General features: G+C 44.5%; 1 protein-coding gene across 2 annotated transcripts in view; it reads right to left on the bottom strand.

The window, feature by feature from the left end:
- The window catches only part of TMX4 (thioredoxin related transmembrane protein 4), a 57,518-nt gene extending 41,392 nt beyond the window's left edge, over positions 1-16,126 (bottom strand). For both annotated transcript variants that reach the window (XM_084622533.1, XM_084622534.1), the window contains exon 1: positions 15,910-16,126. In XM_084622533.1, coding sequence (XP_084478659.1) covers positions 15,910-16,118 — 209 coding nt within the window. In that variant the 5' untranslated portion in view covers positions 16,119-16,126. The remainder of the gene's footprint in view (positions 1-15,909) is intronic.
- Between the last annotated feature and the right edge of the window lie 3,685 nt (positions 16,127-19,811).

The raw sequence follows: 19,811 nt of genomic DNA, 5'->3' as shown, positions 1-19,811 counted from the left end.
AGATCACACACGCAGTGCCGGGCAACAGAATTCGGCTTGCAGGTGGCCATGGTAAGCCATAGACTTTTGGCTTCTGCAGCCTTTATAACAGCAGCACCCTCCTCTCCCATACCAAGCAAAGCACACTGAGTTGGCCATTTAGTGCTGCAGTTTTCCTGTTAACGTGCAGCAGAAGAAACCAAACTAGCCCTCCCACTCCAATTCTCTGGGATGATCACTTTACCCCTCCTCCCACTGCGTGGCTGGTATCAGGGAAGATCCCTGCTAGCCAAACGCAAACAGCTCAGCGCAATGCCCCCCACCACCGCTTGGCTAACTGCAGGGAGAATTTCTTTTCAGCCACAGGCAAACAGCCCAGTAGGGAGGGCCATCTCTGAATGCCCCCTTAATTAAATTCCCCTATTTCAACCAGGTTACCATGAACGATATCACTCTCCCGAGGATAACACAGAGAGAGAAAGAACGGATGTTGCTTGAATGCCAGCAAACACTGGGACCATACGCTGCCAGGCTTTGTCATGCAAATGATACCACATTACTTGCTACTAGCATGGTGTGGTAAAGTGTCCTACCATGGAGAACAGAACAAGGCTTCTCTCCCCAGAAACCTTCCGCAAAGGCTTTTAGAGTACCTCCAGGAGAGCTTCATGGAGATGTCCCTGGAGGATATCCGCTCCATCCCCAGACACGTTAACAGACTTTTCCAGTAGCTGTACGGGCCATGAATGCATCCCAAGTCCTCAAGGCTACTTAATCACTAAAAAACGCTTGCTTTTATAACACGTATTATATTTTAAAAGGTACACTCACCAGAGGTCCCTTCTCTGGCTTCGTTAGGTTGGGAGGGTATTTCAGTCAAGGCGATAAAAAGATCCTGGCTGTCGGGGAGAACGGTGTGCTGTGTGCTCTCCTCAAGCTCGTCCTCCTCATCGGGACGCATTGGGCTTTGTTGCAAGGATAGGTTCCTGGGTTAGTGTTTTTGTTGTGTGGTTGCTGGAGAGTATTTGCTTCAGGTTGGGGGGCTGCCTGGGACTGGTCTGTCCTCACTTAGAAATTTGTCTTATAGCTGCTTCAATGCCACTAATATCACAACTTGAGAGAATTTGATGGTATTTTAGAAATTGAAAGGGAAATTGTGATTGGAAATAAATTGTATTGCTTGTGATAATTAGAAATGGAAGCCTTAGCTTGAAAGCTAACCTAGTGGAATTATGAAGTAATGACATATGTATTAGACCATTTAAAAATACAAGAATATCACATATCCCGAGAGGGAACAAACATTTACAGATAATATTGTAGAAATGCATTTCCCAACAGAAAAGCAACAGATTTTTGTACTGAACTTTCTAAGTCACATTCCCCAAGAGAAAGCGCTTCTGACAAATAAAGCAGACAATATTGACAGGAAAAAAGCCATAAAATAACTCTGTGCTCTATGAAGAAAAGAATAAATCACTTAAGGTACATTCAGAAATCAGAGAGTAGTCAGAAAATACAAAAGACAAGAAGAAAAACTATTTAATGAGAAAGCAGAAGGTGAGAGAGAAAGCCGCTGCAGACAGCTGATGTGAGAAGAAAGAGAGAAAGAGAGAAAGAGAGAAAGAAAGAGAGAAAGAAAGAAAATCCACAGGCCTACATCCAAGTGAGCAAAACTGGGATTTAAGAATACTCCTAAAGCATTCCATTTTCAGAATAGCAAGAGAATTAAGTTTGTGCTATCCTTTTAGAATTCAAAGCTCCGTGTTTGCGGAGAGTTGAAAATGTAAAGTTTAAGAATTATGGGAAAGAAAAAAATGAGAAATGTTAAACTAAAGCAAAAGTATTTTATATTGATGTGAGAATAAAATGTAAGCAAAACCATCTCTTATACTACAACCAGATTTATAGGAAAGGCCAAATGGGACTGTGTCACTGTAGGCTACATTAAATTGAAAACAGTATTAAAAAGCGGGGCACAACTTTTAAAGTTATGTATGGAATAAAGGAGGGCTCTTTTATTGAGAGGTGGGTTTTGGGCAAGAACATGAAGTCTCCACTCCAACCACAAAGAAGAAAATATAAAATAAAACAGGCAACATAGAAATATTTAGATGAAAAAAATGGGAGAGGAAGATGAACTTAACACTGATTTCTGGAGTAGACTTATACAAGACTGTGTATATTACATAACAATATACCCTGCCCAAGATCTGCAAGTGGGATTGAGAACAATGGGAATTTCATTTACAACCAGATGACCCTTGTTCGCACATCAAGCTACATTTATTATACACATACCACTCAATACAATGCATAAACCCTGTAATATAAGCAATCCCACAGCCTTCTTTCTCATAGATGTCCAACATCCTATGTCACCTCATCTCTCATGTAGACCCTCACCCCATCAGGGATCTACATGGACAAACCCTCATTGTAGTAAATGGGGTTCCAGGAAGGCATAAATTCCCATTGACTCCTGTCATAAATATAAAGGGAAGGGTAAACCCCTTTAAAATCCCTCCTGGCCAGAGGAAAAATCCTCTCACCTGTAAAGGGTTAAGAAGCTAAAGGTAACCTCGCTGGCACCTGACCAAAATGACCAATGAGGAGACAAGGTACTTTCAAAAGCTGGGAGGAGGGAGAGAAACAAAGGGTCTCTGTCTGTCGGTACGCTGCTTTTCCCGGGGATAGAACAGGAATGGAGTCTTAGAACTTTTAGTAAGTAATCTAGCTAGGTATGTGTTAGATTATGATTTCTTTAAATGGCTGAGAAAAGAACTGTGCTGAATAGAATGACTATTTCTGTCTGTGTGTCTTTTTCGTAACTTAAGGTTTTGCCTAGAGGGATTCTCTATGTTTTGAATCTAATTACCCTGTAAGGTATCTACCATCCTGATTTTACAGAGGTGATTCCTTTACTTCTATTTACTTCTATTTCTATTAAAAGTCTTCTTGTAAGAAAACTGAATGCTTTTTCATTGTTGTAAGATCCAAGGGTTTGGGTCTGTGGTCACCTATGCAAATTGGTGAGGATTTTTACCAAACCTTTCCCAGGAAGTGGGGTGCAAGGGTTGGGAGGATTTTGGGGGGTAAGACATGTCCAAACTACGTTTCCCAGTAAACCCAGTTAGAGTTTGGTGGTGGCAGTGGATATTCCAAGGACAAAGGATAAAATTAATCTGTACCTTGGGGAAGTTTTAACCTAAGCTGGTAAAAGTAAGCTTAGGAGGTTTTCATGCAGGTCTCCACATCTGTAGCCTAGAGTTCAGAGTGGGGGAGGAAACTTGACAACTCCAATGAGGGGCTACCTACATAACTTGCATGGATTGATAGTAAACAAAGAAATAACATGCCATGACTGAAGTGGCAGCATGCTTTAACTGTTTCTTGTTTACAAACTTTATTATGTTGAGATGGTGCACAGTGTGCTCTTGTATAGTAGTAATATATGTAGAATTGTAAAAAGAGAAAGTGCCTTTTACAGGCTATAGGTGCCTTTAACACTAAAAACAAATTGCACAATATGACTGACCCAGCAGCCAAGCTTTCCTATGTATCAAAAATAATCAGAAGAGATTGAAAAAAACATCTTTCTTAGACACCATCCCTTAGCTACTCCTCCCTCCTACTCCCCAAACCTGAGAAAAGAGATTGGTTTTTCAGCATGCCCTGGAAGTCAATCATGGAATATTTCAGACAAGGACTTCACGCAATCGGCTGAGCCAGCAGTCCTCCCATCCTTTTAAAAGAAGGGGAATATAGCTGGAACCTTGCCATTCACCTCAGTTATGCTATTTTTTTTTATAGATATAAATGTGCTGATCTATCAAATGCTTTTAGGCGTAGCGTGGCTGTGTTCATGGTAAGTACTTACATTTATTTTATCCCCCATTGCAGATGAGGACAGAATTATTAAAGAGGAGATTATTACTACATTCCACAGTCTACTGTGCACCCGTCACAAGCGTTATGAATGTGACGTTACCAAACATGTTAAGAACAATGGCAAGGGATCCTGAGTGAGGACCAGGCTTCGGAGAATCCTCTGTCCCCACTACTGCTGCTAACATAGACCTGCTAACACAAGTACACACAATGGCAGTCTTTCCCCTTCAGTGGGCTATAGGATTGCATATCCATATGTAGGCACTTCCACCAGGAGTTCCAAGAACAGTGAGAAAGAGCTTGAATAGCTGAAATTTTTTGGCGCTATTCAAAATTTTGAGACACTGCGACCCGCCTTTAACTTTCACTTCATATTTTTATGCACCTTAAGTTGACTGGTTTTGAGTCATCTCTTCACAAGCCACTCCCAGACACAGCCTTACAGACCTTAAACTACTACAGTCCAATAGTGATCAGATGTCACAAGAATGCAGTGAAATTAAAGAATGTACAGAAAAAACGACATAAGTCCCAAAATAGTTAAGAACTAAACTGGATGGGAAGTGGAGGAAAGGAGTACTAAGATTGTGTGTGCAGAATGGAGGTGAACGATGGAATGGAGAAGGACAAAAAACTATTTTTATTTTCTCCTATTTCCCGCTGTTTACACCTCTTCCTCTTTAAAAATGACAATGGTTTTAAATAAAAATTACAGAAAAGATGAGGCTCAGGGAAAGCAAAAACTGAGCTCTTGAAAGAATTTAGGTTTTAGTAAGTTACATAACAGTGGGATGGGTAATAGATTAATAAAGAAACTAAAGCCAGCCTATGCCCCTACAACCTAATAATTGGACATATTGATAGGAGTTTTATAAACCCAGCTGCACTACAAATGTGTTACCTGAGAAGATAATCACAAGATTTTCAATATTTACAAGATCAAAGAAGTTTTGTTGTTGTTGGTTTGGGGGGGGGCCGTTAAACCAAAATGTCACAATCTGGTCACAAAATTGGATTCCCAGATAATGAAGTTTTTCATGCCTCCCAGTTATAAAAGTAAAGCTACAAAACCATTTGAAGAAATATGACAGTTAACTGGTTTCCTGTGAGTCTATTAAGTTATAGGTAACCTCAAAATAACAGATTATTTTTTCCATTGATGCTAAAATAGAAAATAGTCAAAATATTTTACAAATGCAGTAGACAACATTTTTCAGATCTGTGCAACAAATGAGAGCGCCAACCAGGAGAGGAAAAAAACTCCATGAAATGCTTCACACTAGAATTGTAGCTCAAAACTCCTTAAATAGAATCTGCTCCTTTAGAACAGGTCAGTGTCACACTGACATCCATAGCTTGTTAATAGGGCCAAAAACACACATCCTAACACCATCACAAACAGATATGGTTGAAGTATATTTATTTATATTTTTTAAAACTGCCTATGAAGTTCATTGATGCAAGAGTATAGAATTGTTTTAGTTACTGAACAAATACACATTTACCATCTTGTTATAAAGGCAATGTTTCAAAATCTTATCTACAATACGCTGTTTGAAACAGAAAGGTGAAATCACTGAGGTCAAAGTTTCAAGTTTGGATGCCAAGTCACCTGAGACTATATGGACAGCTCTTCCCTATGGCCTGGTCTACACTGGGGTGGGGAACGATCTAAGTAATGCAACTTCAGCTACATGAATAACATAGCTGAAATCAATGTACTTAGATCTACTTACCGCGCCGGTGTCTTCACTGCAGTAGGTCGACTACTTACACTCCCCAGTCAACTCCGCCTATACTTCTCACTCCGGTGGAGTACCGGAGTTGATGGGAGAGCGCTTAGCGGTCAGTTTATTGCGTCTTTGCTAGACGTGATAAATCGACCCCTGCTGGATCAATCGCTCCGGAGGCAAGTGTAGACATGCTCCTATCATGCCTTTGAGAAGAGTGCCAGAGCCAGGACAGCAGCAGGGAGAGAAAGCCAACTGATAAAGGGAAATATCAGACAACCCTGAGTGTTGATTTTATTGTATCATCAAATTATTATATTTTGCTGTTGAGCACATGGGGAATAAGATGGATTTTCACAGAACACAGGAATCGGCAACACTGGGCACCCCAGAATATAAAAGTAATTTCCTAGAGGCCAGCAAAACCACACCCAAAGCACACAAATCCTCCTGTGTTTTTGCCCTTACTAAAAATAAAATTATAAATTGTTTTTATTTATACTGCAGTAGCACCCAAAAGCCAAAGCAAGATTTGAGACCCAGTTGGGTTAAGCACTGTTCAGATACAGTAAGACCATCCACATGAATCTTAACAGCTTCAACCCTACTGTCTCTGCAGCCACTCTCAGTACAGCAGCTCCCAGCTGATACTGAGGTTATTTGTAGGGGTGGAAAAGGCCACTAGTGAAAACGAATCCTTAGACTGCTCTTCTCTGCCTCACATCCAAGCACATACCCAAAGAGAAACACACTGTAGATGGGACCAAATATGGCAACAAAACTAGCTTCAAAACAGTGAGTTAAACGTTATTAAAGCCATACTATTCGTTGTGCTAAATTTTACAGGTGGACAAATGGCCCAGGAAGCAGGGGAGGCAGAAGAATCTAATCTGAACAGTGATCCTATCAACAGTGGCAGTTGGGATTAGGACAGATATTTAACACACGTACGTTTTACTGTAGAGTTCATCTTCCATTGCACCTATTGAGGCTCTGGGGATGGGCAGGCTCAAGCCAACCTACATCTAAAGCACCACCCTTCACCCCCCTCTCCCCCCCACAGCCTAAGGGGAGGAGCCACCAGACATAGGCAAAAAAATGGAAAAACAGGGGCACAGGTTCAAAAGCAGGGATCCAGATAGGGACACTGAGCAGAGAACCCCGGACAGCGCCCACTGCTCCTTGAAGGCATCCAGGGAGCCAGTGAACGTGGCCCAGAGGAACTCTGCCTGGAGGTGTGACTTGAGGGAAGATCAGAAATAGACCCTGCACCTGCAGAGCCCTCAGCCCCCATCCAATTTCCTCCTACTGGTATGATGGATGACCACCATGGCCAGCACTAGGTGGTTGACGAGGAGGTCTCGCAACTTTGCGGGGCCACAGATAGGGTGTGCATAAATCAGGAGGTGTGGGAAAAGTGCAGCCAAAACTTAAGGAGGTGGTTTTAGAGGAGCTGGAAGAGGAGCTGCAACCTGGCACACCTGATGTAAATGTACGCCAGTGTCTCCCTCTGACCACAGAACGGACAAGTGTGTGAACGACACCAAGTACACGCCCATGGTTACGGCTCCATGAAGGAGCCGCCAACTAACATCCCCGGTGGGCCATAGGACTAGGGTGGAATACAGACTGGCCCACTGGGGTTCCTCATCCCACTTGGGTGGTGAAAGATCCCGCCATTTGGTGTCTGGGAGGGACATGAGGGTGAGGAGCATAAGCATGTACAGCTGTTTCTTGGGCATGATTCGGTGACAGCCTGGCTGCAAGTCTCACAGCCAGCTTCGGTGGTGCGTGAGGCAGGAGGCGCTGAGGGGGCTCACAGGGCAGAGGCCCGATGGTGAGGTCCCCTGAATCTTCCACTGCAGTGACTCCCTGCTATACACTCACTCATCCAGCTCAGTGGCAAGGCTGAGGAGGCAGGATGTCCTTCCCGTCTATCCTATCAAAATTGATGCGCCTTTTTACAGCACCAGGGGAACAGCCTTTTTTTTTTTTTTTTTTAAGTTCAAATCCAAATCTGACAGGGCAGCCTAGGATCATATGCAAAAGATTTTCTCAGAGGAAGGGGAAGGAATACTCATCATCTGTGGCCTATTACAACCAGTAGAGTACCCTCATTTTGCCTATAATTCGTCAGTCTTTCAAGGCCCAGACTGACAGAGAGCCTCAAATATTTAGAAATGTATATTTAATATAATGATCTATTCTGGTTCTCCCCCTTTCAAGTGCTCTAGGCAAGAATATTTCACCTTGTTTTTAAAACTTAATGGTTTCAAAGGGAAAAAATCTCTATATTTACTTTCTCAGAGACTGCACTTAACAGTGGGCTGTCTGAAGCTTTATCCACTGAACAGCTGTGGATTGAAACCTGCAAGACTCACGTGCTTCAAAGCCCAGAAGCAACTGTGTGAGTATATTTCTTCTACATTGGGTCCTGGCAACAGTGTGCATCACGTAAGGAAGTTGCTGCCTTTATGAGATGTAATTAAATATAACGTGATGTAACACAAACAAAAAAAGATTCAGGAGGCAATCTACAAAGAAGGCAAGCAGAAGTCCAGCAACAGAGTGGGGGCTATCCAGTTTATTGCACTGAATGCGGCTTGTATGATTACCTGCCTTGTGGGCAGCTGGTGTATGTGTGCATTCGGTGCAAGGAGCTCATGGCCCTCAGACACCAAGTACAGATTCTTTATACTAGAGTGGCTGATCTGGATGAGCTAAGGGAGATAGAGAGCAGGTCTACACTGGAAGAGTTTACATCTGATGTAGATGTGCCGCTGTAGTGCGCATCGTGAAGACGCTCTATGCCGCTCTCATGTCGGCATAATTACTCCACCACTGTGAGAGGCAGAAGCTATGCTGGCAGGAGAGTGTCTCTCACCGACACAGCACCGCTGTGGACAGCACTTAGGTCACTGTAATTTGCGCTGCTCGGGGGGGTGGGGATATGTCTTTTTCACACCCTGAGATCAACTTAAGCGGTAGCATAGACCTGCCCAGAGATACATAAAAGAGACTTTCTGAGACAAGGAACACATGAAACCCCAAATCCATACTAGAGGAAGGTGAAGATAGAAAGCCAGGCCCTGTTGATCAGGAAGATAAATAAAGGCTTTTATGCTGTTATGAGAGCGAAATCATGGCCCATCAGATATCAATGGAAAAATTTTCATTGACTTCAATGGAGTCAGGATTTCACCTCAGAGATCTTATTATGCACAGGAACCTACCACTGTTTTCCACCAGCCCCAAATACTTTCCTGTCCAGCATCTCCCCCTTCATATTCTAGCTTCCTTCCATCATTTTCTGCACCCTCTCCATTCCCCTAATACATTTTCCTCAGATTAGCCTCACGCTACAGTTCCTCTTTACATGAGCCTATAATCTATTCTTTCAGTGAACTCCACTCAGGGTAGGTGTGTAAGACTTATTGTTTATTAACATGTCTGTTACAAAGTGTGGCATCATTTACAGTGAGGAAACCACATCTTAAACCTTTGAATATATTCCAAAAGAGAGAGAGATAAAAAGAATTGATAATCATGCTCTTAAAAACATTTCCTCCACTTTATAGCCAAATATGGTAAAATAATCCAGCATTTAACTTAAGCAGGAAATTGGTGACTAACGTAGCTAATATACCCACAGTAACTACTATTGGCACGGTTTTCTTCATTTGTTTCCTTCCTCGTCTTTGCATTGCAAAAGCATTGCAAAGAGTATCACTTGGGTTAGGTTTCTTGACATGCACAACAGCACTAGCCTGGCATTCAAGGAGTTTCAGACTGATGAAACAGGGTTTTTTTAACCTCCTTAATCCATGCATTGTGAAGGGAGATGTATATTGCAAATACATAGTACACAAACCAAACATCGGGAATGCAGGTAGTGTTATCACTGCTCTTCAGGAGTTATCTTAGGACCATTCAAATCTTGTTTTTACAACAGCTTCCTCAACACTCTGTGTTGGTTTATCCAGGCAGGCTGCATTCTCCAAGGAAATAAAAGATAAGTAGACTCACCAAGATTCTGCAGTAACAGAGACCTGATTTCTATGAGGAGGTGAGAAGAGAGTCACCTTTCACAAAACTCAGTAAGTCTCGAGTGCATTTAATCTGACCAGTCAACAAAGATTCAGGAATTAACCTCTGTAATCCACTAACTCCATATCACAAAGGAGTAGACTTTAAAATTGATATATTGATGCTTTTTGTTATAAGCAGAAAAGAAATATGTGAGTTCCATCAATCTGTCCACTATAGCTGCAGAAGGCCCAGAGAGTATGCCTACACTGCAACTGAACAACCAGGGCTGGCCCATGCCAGCTGACTCCAACTTGCAGGGCCTGGGCTAAGGGGCTGTTTCACTGTGGTGTAGACATGGCTCAGGCTCAAGTCCAATCTCTGGGACCCTCCCACCTCATAGGGTCCTAGAGCCTGAGCTCTAGCCCAAGACTCTAGAACGCAATTGGACAACCCCTTAGTCCAAGCTCGGGCCAGACATGGGTTTTTAATTGCAGTGTAGACATACCCTAATTATGCTCAAACCCTCAACAGTAAACACTATCTCTAAATTCTATTGCTGTATAGACCGTTAGCACAATGGCTTACACAGTAGACTTGCCTACACTTTACATGGAGGACAAATAAGTGGTACTCGATATCTACAAACAGCATCCCCAAAATAATAGGTATTCTTTTGCCCACAGGAGGTGAAGCACTTGTCTGGGCAGCACTTATGCCAGGCCAAAGCCCTTTCTCCTCTTCTGTTAGTTCTTTGACCATTACTCAGTAGCGTACACCATTAGTTCAACTGGGGCCTAGTCCAAAACAAATGCCCCACTGGGGCAGAGTTCGTGGCCAACGAACAGGTAAACCAGGCACTATCAGGCCGTTCAATCCACCACTAGACCTGGAATAGTGTTCAAGGCCTGGGCAGTTGTCAACAGTCACACTTGCACATAAATGTGTGAACTCAGGGACAACCTTCTGGCTCCCAAGTCATTCCTCCCACAAGTACAGGAGACAGCGGTTCAAGTTGCCACAGACAACGTCAGCAATGTATTCATGTAACACAAAAACAACAACATAAAACCAAAAACAAAATATTTTCTCAGATATTGTGGAATGTATGATTTCTACTCTGTAAGCTGAGAAAAAATAGAAGTCAATTAAAAAGCCTTTCCTATTTTGTTCATACTAGCCTCCTGCTATCCCCATTTCTTGCAAATGTTGGATCTCACACACTTCAGCACACTCCTTTTCACCTTGATGCAAACAGAAGCCCCAAAAAAGCTATGATTTCTTTCAAAGATAGTTATCCTACATTTCATTGATAAAACGTTCTGCAGTATTTCCAGATCCTGCAACTTTGCCAGCTGTGAACAGTTACAAAAAGCCATCCAAGAACTAATTTTTTTTATTGGCGTGTTTTGCAGTGATACACTGTACTGTTCTGGAAAAAGAACTTGACTCTTCACAGCTGGTATTGTGTAGAAAAATTGAAATGCTGACATTCAAGATTTTTCTGGTTTCTATTTGCGGCTTCTAAATCGTGTCAGTACTATGCCAATTAGTTTACACTATTCCCTAAGTATTTGCCATTGTATCATTTTGAACAAATGACAGCATTTTTCAGATATGCAGGTTGACATGGTCTAGACAGCAGCCCTTACTATACAACAGACAACTTACAGCCTTTAAATAGGGATCTCCAGTGTAGTCATGGTTGCCACAGAAGTGCTAAGAGAACTCATCATGTGTTAGTGTAGAAAGAAAACTCTGGACACACCAAAGGAGTTGGAGAAAATGCCAGGCCTCCCAAGCAGCTAGGATTTTTATGTCAAATACTGCAACAATTTCAGAGGAGTATATCGGACTAAATTCTGGATCAAGAGACTGGTAACTGGGTGGGAATCTCACCTCCAGGTCACCAGTTCAAATCCAGACAAAGTAAGCAATGACAAACAGTTGTCATCATTTAATGGCTGTTCTGTGAATACCAGTGGATCTCAGACTAGTTTCTAGTAGAAAGACGTCAAGACTCCTGATCACAAATCCAGCACCAGTGGATTCACTCTCACTTAGAGAGGTGACCTCTTGAGGTCAAGCCAGAGGCACTTTAGGATATTCAAGGAAAGAGAGCACGGGGAAGCTTAAACAGATATTTCCTATTACATACAGTGTCTATGTATAAACATAGTACAACTACCATAAGGGAAAAGAATTTAGGCAAGTCAAGTCCTATCCCCCATACTCAGCTAGTGGTAAAATCTGGGCTGATAGGTTTCCCATGCTACCATCTCCACGAGTCCCTAGTTCATTTATCTTCATCACTTCTAAGCAGAGTTAACACTACAGTTGTAGTGTGGAAAATATAGTTTTCAGATTCATGAAGTTAGTGGAAGGGCACAAAAACACATTGCAGACATCAGTCCAGCGGAGGAGTTTGTTGCTAGTTAAAAAAAAATCAGGAGCTTTCATTTTTAAATTTAAAATACCATAGGAAGTATCTTAATTAAAAAGTCCCAGTGTCCCATAATTCAGGTGATTTAGTTAAATTAAGCACCAGTTTTGAGAAGAAGAGAGCATCTGACTGAAACAAGCTCTGAGATCTAACCAGCACTGAATTCTGACAAAATTAGCTCTTAAGGAATGAAAACCAACCTAATAATGTCCTTGCTCCACCACTGTTGGTTTTAGACATTCACCACCATCTTTGCATGCTCCATTTCTCCCTGCCCCCCTTTTTTGGCAGGTTGTGTGTGGAGTGGGCAGCTGGTTGCTTAAAATATTTTCCATCTTACTTTTTATGGCCAAGAGAAAGTGAGGAGCCACCACCATTAACCACCCACTTGATTTTAGTATAAATTTATTATTCATACACAGGCTAGTGAATCTTCTTTCTTCATATAAAAACCTTAATTTATAAACCTTCACAGAAAGTCTAAAATTTGTGTTAAACCATTCAAGGTCTAAGTGAATGAAAAGCTTTGTTACATTATGCAAAACCTCTTCTATTTAAATCCTACATTTTAAGTCTAAACTAACAGATTGTCTCCAACTAATGAAATACTAAATGACTTATGGTTACTGAAAAAGGTACTAGGAAATCATTAATATATCAGTTGATTATAAGTGGCTCATAATATTTTTCATACGGCAGTAACAAGGCAAAACACTAACTACCAGATGACCTCAACTCTATTTTATTATTTTTCTTCTATTTATATCAGAAACTTTCCTTTCATTTTCATATCACAGTTTTGCACTTAAGATAGACAATGAAAAATCAAGCCCGATCCTAAAAAACCTTATTCACAATAATGAGTCAGGGAATGTCTTTAAAGCAGGGCCTTCAAGATGGTCAGGCATAATATCTATTTTGACTACTTGCTGATATCACTAAGACTCCAATAGGCTTCTGAAATCTAAAATTCCTAGGTGGACTAGACAGTCCCTCCCTCTAATCACCTCCCAATGCAGAGTGACTCAATCCCAGTAGAAGAACAATAACAAGGCAGAAACAAACCTAGGGAAATAGTCTAAAAACAAACATGAATGCAGCTTTCATAGACTCAATGCTAGTTTACATCCTAAATTTACCCAAGGATTTACTGAAGTTTAACACCCACCACCATCAACTTTGAGTCATGTTATTTAAACATGCACAGACTTTCTAGGAATAACGCGTACGGAATTAGATCATCCAAACTAACTCACGGCTTCAGTCTAGGACTAAGCTCTTTATTCTCTGTTATGAAGAGCATTTTTTAGAAAACAAAATTTAGGAAACAAGTACACTTGATTGTTCCTCATAACATCGTTGCAAAGGACACCACTAGTAGTTCTTAGCTTGTTTTTAACTGCTCGGATATTCAAGCTGTGAGAGCACTTTTACAGAAAGGCAGCAAACATGCCAAGATACAAATTGCACTTTACAGCACCCCTGCACGCAAAACCAGGGAAATATCATAATCCCTTCTAACGCTTGTTTTTAAAATGTTTTGCGGAAATACAAAATTGTTGTTTCTAAACAAATACAGCTGGGCTAGCCTATAAATTCAAAATATCGGTATTTCAGAGATTTGAATGGTCTGATATCCTCGGTGAAATCCTAGCATCATTACAGTTAATGGGAATTTTCCATTGACCTAAGTGAACTTCGCTCTATTTGCTAGTCTCTAAGGTGCCACAAGTACTCCTTTTCTTTTTGCAAATACTGACTAACATGGCTGTTACTCTGAAACCTGTCAACATAGAAGTCAATGGCAGAACTCCTACGGATGTCAATGGGAGACGGAACAGGCTCATGAGGCATTTTTGGTGTGGTTCATATCTTCCAAAGACAAGGAGAATTGGACATACCCTGCTGGGAAGTAAGAAGGGAGAGGGACGGACTTTGTAGTTTTGAACTCATGCATAGTACCACTGTATCCCAATTTTGCATTCCTTATTCCAACAAAACTCAATCGAAGCTTTGAGTGCAAAGAAGATGCAGGACACATGCTTAACTTTGCAAACACAAATAGTCTCACTGAAGTTAGTCTCTAAGGTGCCACAAGTCCTCCTTTTCTTTTTGCGAATACAGACTAACACGGCTGTTACTCTGAACACTGTATTTGGGCGTTAGTTACTACACAAATGAACAAAAATAATGATGTCCCAAGTAATGCAGTCACTCTCTCCTTCTAAGATGGTACACACAGGAAAAATATCACTCTAGGGATGGGAGAGCGAGTTATCTGGAGCACGACATTATTTCTTCTCCTGGCCCCCTACACTGTCCCTCCTCTGGATAGGTGTTTGGGCTGGAAGGATGCACAGTGTTGTCACCCCACCAGCCCACAGGAGTTTGCGGGGCAGGGGAGGGTACAGTATAGGCATCCAACACCGTGGGGTGACTGTCGCGGGGGAGAGGAGACTGTGCATGGGGAGGACAGGGGCTGCCCTGGGGTGAGGGGGACGGCACTCCCGGGGCGGCAGAGGCTGTGGAGAATAGGCAGTCCTGGGCAGGGGACAGACACGGGGGGGGGGGGGGGGGGGAAACGGGGCGATGGAGAACGGACTGTCCCGGGGAGAAGGATTGTTGCCGGGGGGGGGGGGAGCGGGGCGATGGAGAACGGACTGTCCGGGGGGGGCGGGGCGGGAGGGAAAGACGATGGAGGACGGACTGTCCCGGGGGGCGGGGGCGATGGAGAACGGACTGTCCCGGGGGGGGGGGGAGGAACGGGGCGATGGAGAACGGACTGTCCCGGGGGGGGGGGGCAGGGCGGGAGGGAAAGACGATGGAGGACGGACTGTCCCGGGGGGACGGATTGTTCCGGGGGGGGGGAAACGGGGCGATGGAGGACGCACTGTCCCGGGGAGAAGGATTGTTGCGGGGGGTGGGGAGCGGGGCGATGGAGAACGGACTGTCCGGGGGGGGCGGGGCGGGAGGGAAAGACGATGGAGAACGGACTGTCCCGGGGGGCGGGGGAAGACGATGGAGAACGGACTGTCCCGGGGGGGGGGGGGAGACGATGGAGAATAGACTGTCCGGGGGGGGGGGGCGGAGGGATGGATTGTCCCGGGGGCGGGGGCGATGGAGAACGGACTGTCCCGGGGGGGGGGGGGGAGACGATGGAGAATAGACTGTCCGGGGGGGGGGGGGTGGATTGTCCCGGGGGCGGGCTATGGAGAACGGACTGTCCGGGGGGGGTGCGGGGGGATGGATTGTCCCGGGGGGGGGGGAAAGACGATGGAGAATAGACTGTCCGGGGGGGGGGGGGCGAGGGGATGGATTGTCCCGGGGGCGGGCTATGGAGAACGGACTGTCCGGGGGGGGTGCGGGGGGATGGATTGTCCCGGGGGGGGGGAAAGACGATGGAGAATAGACTGTCCGGGGGGGGGCGGGGGGATGGATTGTCCCGGGGGCGGGCTATGGAGAACGGACTGTCCGGGGGGGGCGGGGGGATGGATTGTCCCGGGGGCGGGCTATGGAGAACGGACTGTCCCGGGGGGGGGGGGAGACGATGGAGAATAGACTGTCCGGGGGGGGGGATGGATTGTCCCGGGGGCGGGCTATGGAGAACGGACTGTCCCGGGGGGGGGGGGGGAGAGACGATGGAGAATAGACTGTCCGGGGGGGGGGGGGGCGAGGGGATGGATTGTCCCGGGGGCGGGCTATGGAGAACGGACTGTCCGGGGGGGGGGGCGGGGGGATGGATTGTCCCGGGGGCGGGCTATGGAGAACGGACTGTCCCGGGGGCGGGCAGGCGGCGGATTATCCCGGAGGCGAGGTGCCGGCGGCGGGGCCGTTACTCACAACTGCACCATCCACTGGCCCTGCAGCACCAGGCTCCAGTTGGCGGCGCTCAGGACCCGCACGCGGCTCCGCGGCTCGCCGGGGCTGCCCACCTCGGAGGGGCGGGACGCGGCGGCGGCGGCGGGGCCCAGCGCTAGCACCAGCCCGGCGGCCAGGAGCGCGCTCACCGCGGCGGCGCCGGGCCTGGGTTGCCGCGCGCCCGCCGCCATGTTGCCCGGCCCAGCCCAGCCGCTGGGGAGAGGCGCCGGAAGCGGTCCGGGGGCGGGGCCTCCCTCCGCGAGGGGGCGGGCCTCGCTGGCCGGGACGGCATGAGGGGCGGGGCCTGGGGGACGGGGCGGGGCTGTCAGGGGGCGGGGCCTGGGAGGAGGGGGCGGGGCGTCACGTCGCTGGAGCGCAATGGAGGGGGCGGGGTCTATGGGGGAGGGGGCGGGGTCTATGGGGGCGGGGCAGAGGTAGAACCAGAAGTGGGGTGTTGGGGGTGAGGCCTGCCGCAGACCAGCTGTCTGGGGGCTTCCTCCCACTCCCCCCCCCCCCCCCGTGTGGCAGGGCGGGGCTGTGAGCATGTGTTCACCTGAGTGCACTTGCCCATGCCTCCGCCTCCATTGGCTGGTGCGTGTGCACGCCCTTCTGCGCCAGTGGTCTTGCACCTCCCCATGCTTCAGGTAGCCTGTGCCTGTTCCTTTGGCCTTGTTTGTGCCCATTGTAAATTGACTGCCTGACTTAAAAACAAACAACATGTGCTGGGTCATCATCCGAGCCCGCCACAACATGAACTATCATAGAACATCAGGGTTGGACGGGACCTCAGGAGGTCATCTCGTCCAAACCCCTACTCAAAGCAGGACCAATCCCCCATTTTTGCCCCGGATCCCTCAATGGACCCCTCAAGGATTGAAGTCACAACTCTGGGTTGTGCAGGCCAATGCTCAAGCCACTGAGCTATCCCTCCCCCCCATATATGGCAGAATGTGGGTAAAACAGAGCAGGAGACATACAGTTCTCCCCCAAGGAGTGCAGTCACAAATTTAATTTACGCATTTTTTTTAATGAGCGTCATGAGCGTGGAAGCATGTGCTCTGGAATGGTGGCTGAAGCATGAAGGGGTATACGAATGTTTAGCTTATCTGGCCTTGCAATGCTGGCTACAAAAGTACCATGTAAATGCCTGTTCTCACTTCCAGGTGACACTGTAAATAAGAAGCAGGCAGCAATTTGTCCCGTCAATGTAAACAAACTTGTTTGTCTGAGTGATTGGCTGAACAAGAAATAGGACTAAGTGGACTAGTGGAGTCTAAAGTTTTACATTGTTTTGGTTTTTTGAGTGCAGTTCTATAACAAAAAAGAATCTACAGTTGTAAATTGCACTTTCTTGATAAAGAGATTTCTTTAGGGTACTTGTATGAAGTAAATTGAAAAACACTGTTTCTTTGTTTATCATTTTTACAGGTGCAAATAGTTGTAATAAAAATAATAATATAAAGTGAGCACTGTACACTTGGTGTTCTGTGTTGTAATTGAAATCAATATATTTGAAAATGTAGAAAAGCGTCCAAAAATATTTAATAAATGTCAGTTGGTATTCTATTATTTAACAGTGTGATTAATCGCGATTAATTTTTTGAGCTAATCATGTGAGTTAACTGTGATTAATTGACAGCCCTAATTTATACTGATTAATTTTTTAAATGTAGATGAGACCTAAGTGTCTACAGGATCAGGGGCTTACTGTCTGCTTTTCTACAAAAATTCAAGATGGAACAAAGTTGGATTTTTTAAAAATTGTTGTTCTCTAATTCAAGAGTGTTGTGTGTGAGTTTTTTTTAAAAAAGGAGGAAGGGTGAGGCTATTGAAAAAAGCATTTTGCGGTAGAGGCCAAAGCCTGCTCTAAGTTGATGAGAGCTTTGCTATTGGCTTCAATGGGAACAGGTTCATATATATATATTGGTATATATTTAGGACTTGTTTACAATCGAAGCACAGCTACTGTGCTGTAGCTATGCCACTGGAACACTGCAGCATAGACACTTCCTGAAGTGACAGAAGGGGGTTTCTCCATTGGTGTAGGTAATCTACCTTCCCAAGGGGCAGTAGCTAAGTTGTCAGAAGCTACTCTTCTATCAGCCTAGATATGTCTACACCGGGGTTAGGCCAGCATAGCTCTGGTGTTCAGAGATGTTGAGTTTTTCATACCCCTGAGTGATGTAGTTATGTCAATCTAAATTTGAAGTGTAGACCAGGCTTTAGCGGTCTGTCTACAAATCTCCTGGTTTTGTATGCGAGATGTGCAGAAATGGTGGACTGGGGGAAAGCCAACAGATGCAGGAGGGCACAGGATTTGGGTGGAGACGTCCCTTAGGAATACATTTATTGAAGGGGGAATTCTATATCCTAGTAAAGAGGATAGGAATGAAGTTGGTAAAGCACAGACAGGAGCTCGTGAGGAACAGTCAAATGTATATTTTGTCAATATTCAGTTGCTTGCCTTCCTGTGTTACATTTAAATAGGTTTCAGAGTAACAGCCGTGTTAGTCTGTATTTAAATGTAAAAAGAAAAGGAGTACTAGTCATGAAAGCTTATGCTCAAATAAATTGGTTAGTCTCTAAGGTACCACAAGTACTCCTTTTCCTTTTACATTTAAATAGGACTCTCTTACATGTGCTTACATACAAATACTAGAAGTCTACATACTAAGATGGGTTAACTTGAGTGCCTGGTATTAAATGAGGATATTGATATAATAGGCATCATAGAAACTGGGTGGAATGAAGATAATCAATGGAACATGGTAATACCAGGGTACAAAATATATAGGAAGTAGAGTAGGTTGTGCTGGCTGGGGAGTGGCACTATATGTGAAAGAAAGCATAGAGTCAAATGTGGTAAAAATTTTAAATGAATCAAACTGTATCATAGAATCTCTAGGGATAGAAATTCCATGCTTGAATAATAAGAGTATAGCAGTAGGAATATATTATTGACCATCTGACCAGGATGGTGACCGTGATTGTGAAATGCTCAGGGATATAGAGGATACAAAAAGAGAAAATCCAGTAATGAGGGATTTCAGCGATCCTTATATCAACTGGAAACATCTCACCTCAGGAAGGGATGCAGAGATAAAATTCTAGACATTAAATGACTGCTTCTTGGAGCAGCTAGTCCTGGAATCAGCAAGCTAGTCTTGATTTAGTCCTGAGTGGAACACAGGATCTGGTCCAAGAGGTGACTATAGCTGAACTGCTCAGTAATAGTGATCCTAATGTAATTAAATTTAACATCCTTGTAGGGGGGAAACACCAAAGAAACCCACCATAGTAGCATTCAACATCAAAAAGGGGCACTATGAAAAATGAGAAAATTAGTTAAATGGAAATTAAAAGGAACAGTCAAGTGGAAAATGCCTGCAAGCTGCATGGAACCTAGTTAAAAACAGCATAATATAGGCTCAAATTAAATATATACCCCAAATTTAAAAAAAACAGTAAGAGAACCAAAAAAAATGCCACCACGACTAAACAGCAGGGCAAATGAAGCAATTGGAAGCAGAAAGCATCCTTCAAAAATTGGAAGTCAAATCCTACTGGGAAAAATAGAAAGGAGCATAAACTCTGATAAGGTGATTGGAATAGTATAATTAGGCAGGCTAAGAAAGAATTTGAAAAGCAATCAGCTAAGGAGACAAAATCTAACAGCAATTTTTTTTTTAAATACATCAGAAGCCTGCCAAACAGTCACTGGAAAATCGAGGGGCTAAGAGAGCATTGAAGGAAGATAAGGCCACTATGGAAAAGCTCAATTATTTCTTTGCATCATTCTTTATTGCAGAGGATGTGGGGGAGATCCCCAAACCAGAGTCATTCTTTTTAGGTGACAAATCAGAGGAACTGTTCCAGATCGAGGT

This window comes from Lepidochelys olivacea (assembly GCF_965140295.1).
Source record: "Lepidochelys olivacea isolate rLepOli2 genome assembly, chromosome: 3".
Classification (NCBI taxonomy): Eukaryota; Metazoa; Chordata; order Testudines; family Cheloniidae; genus Lepidochelys; species Lepidochelys olivacea.
This window is presented reverse-complemented; position numbering and strand designations above follow the sequence as displayed.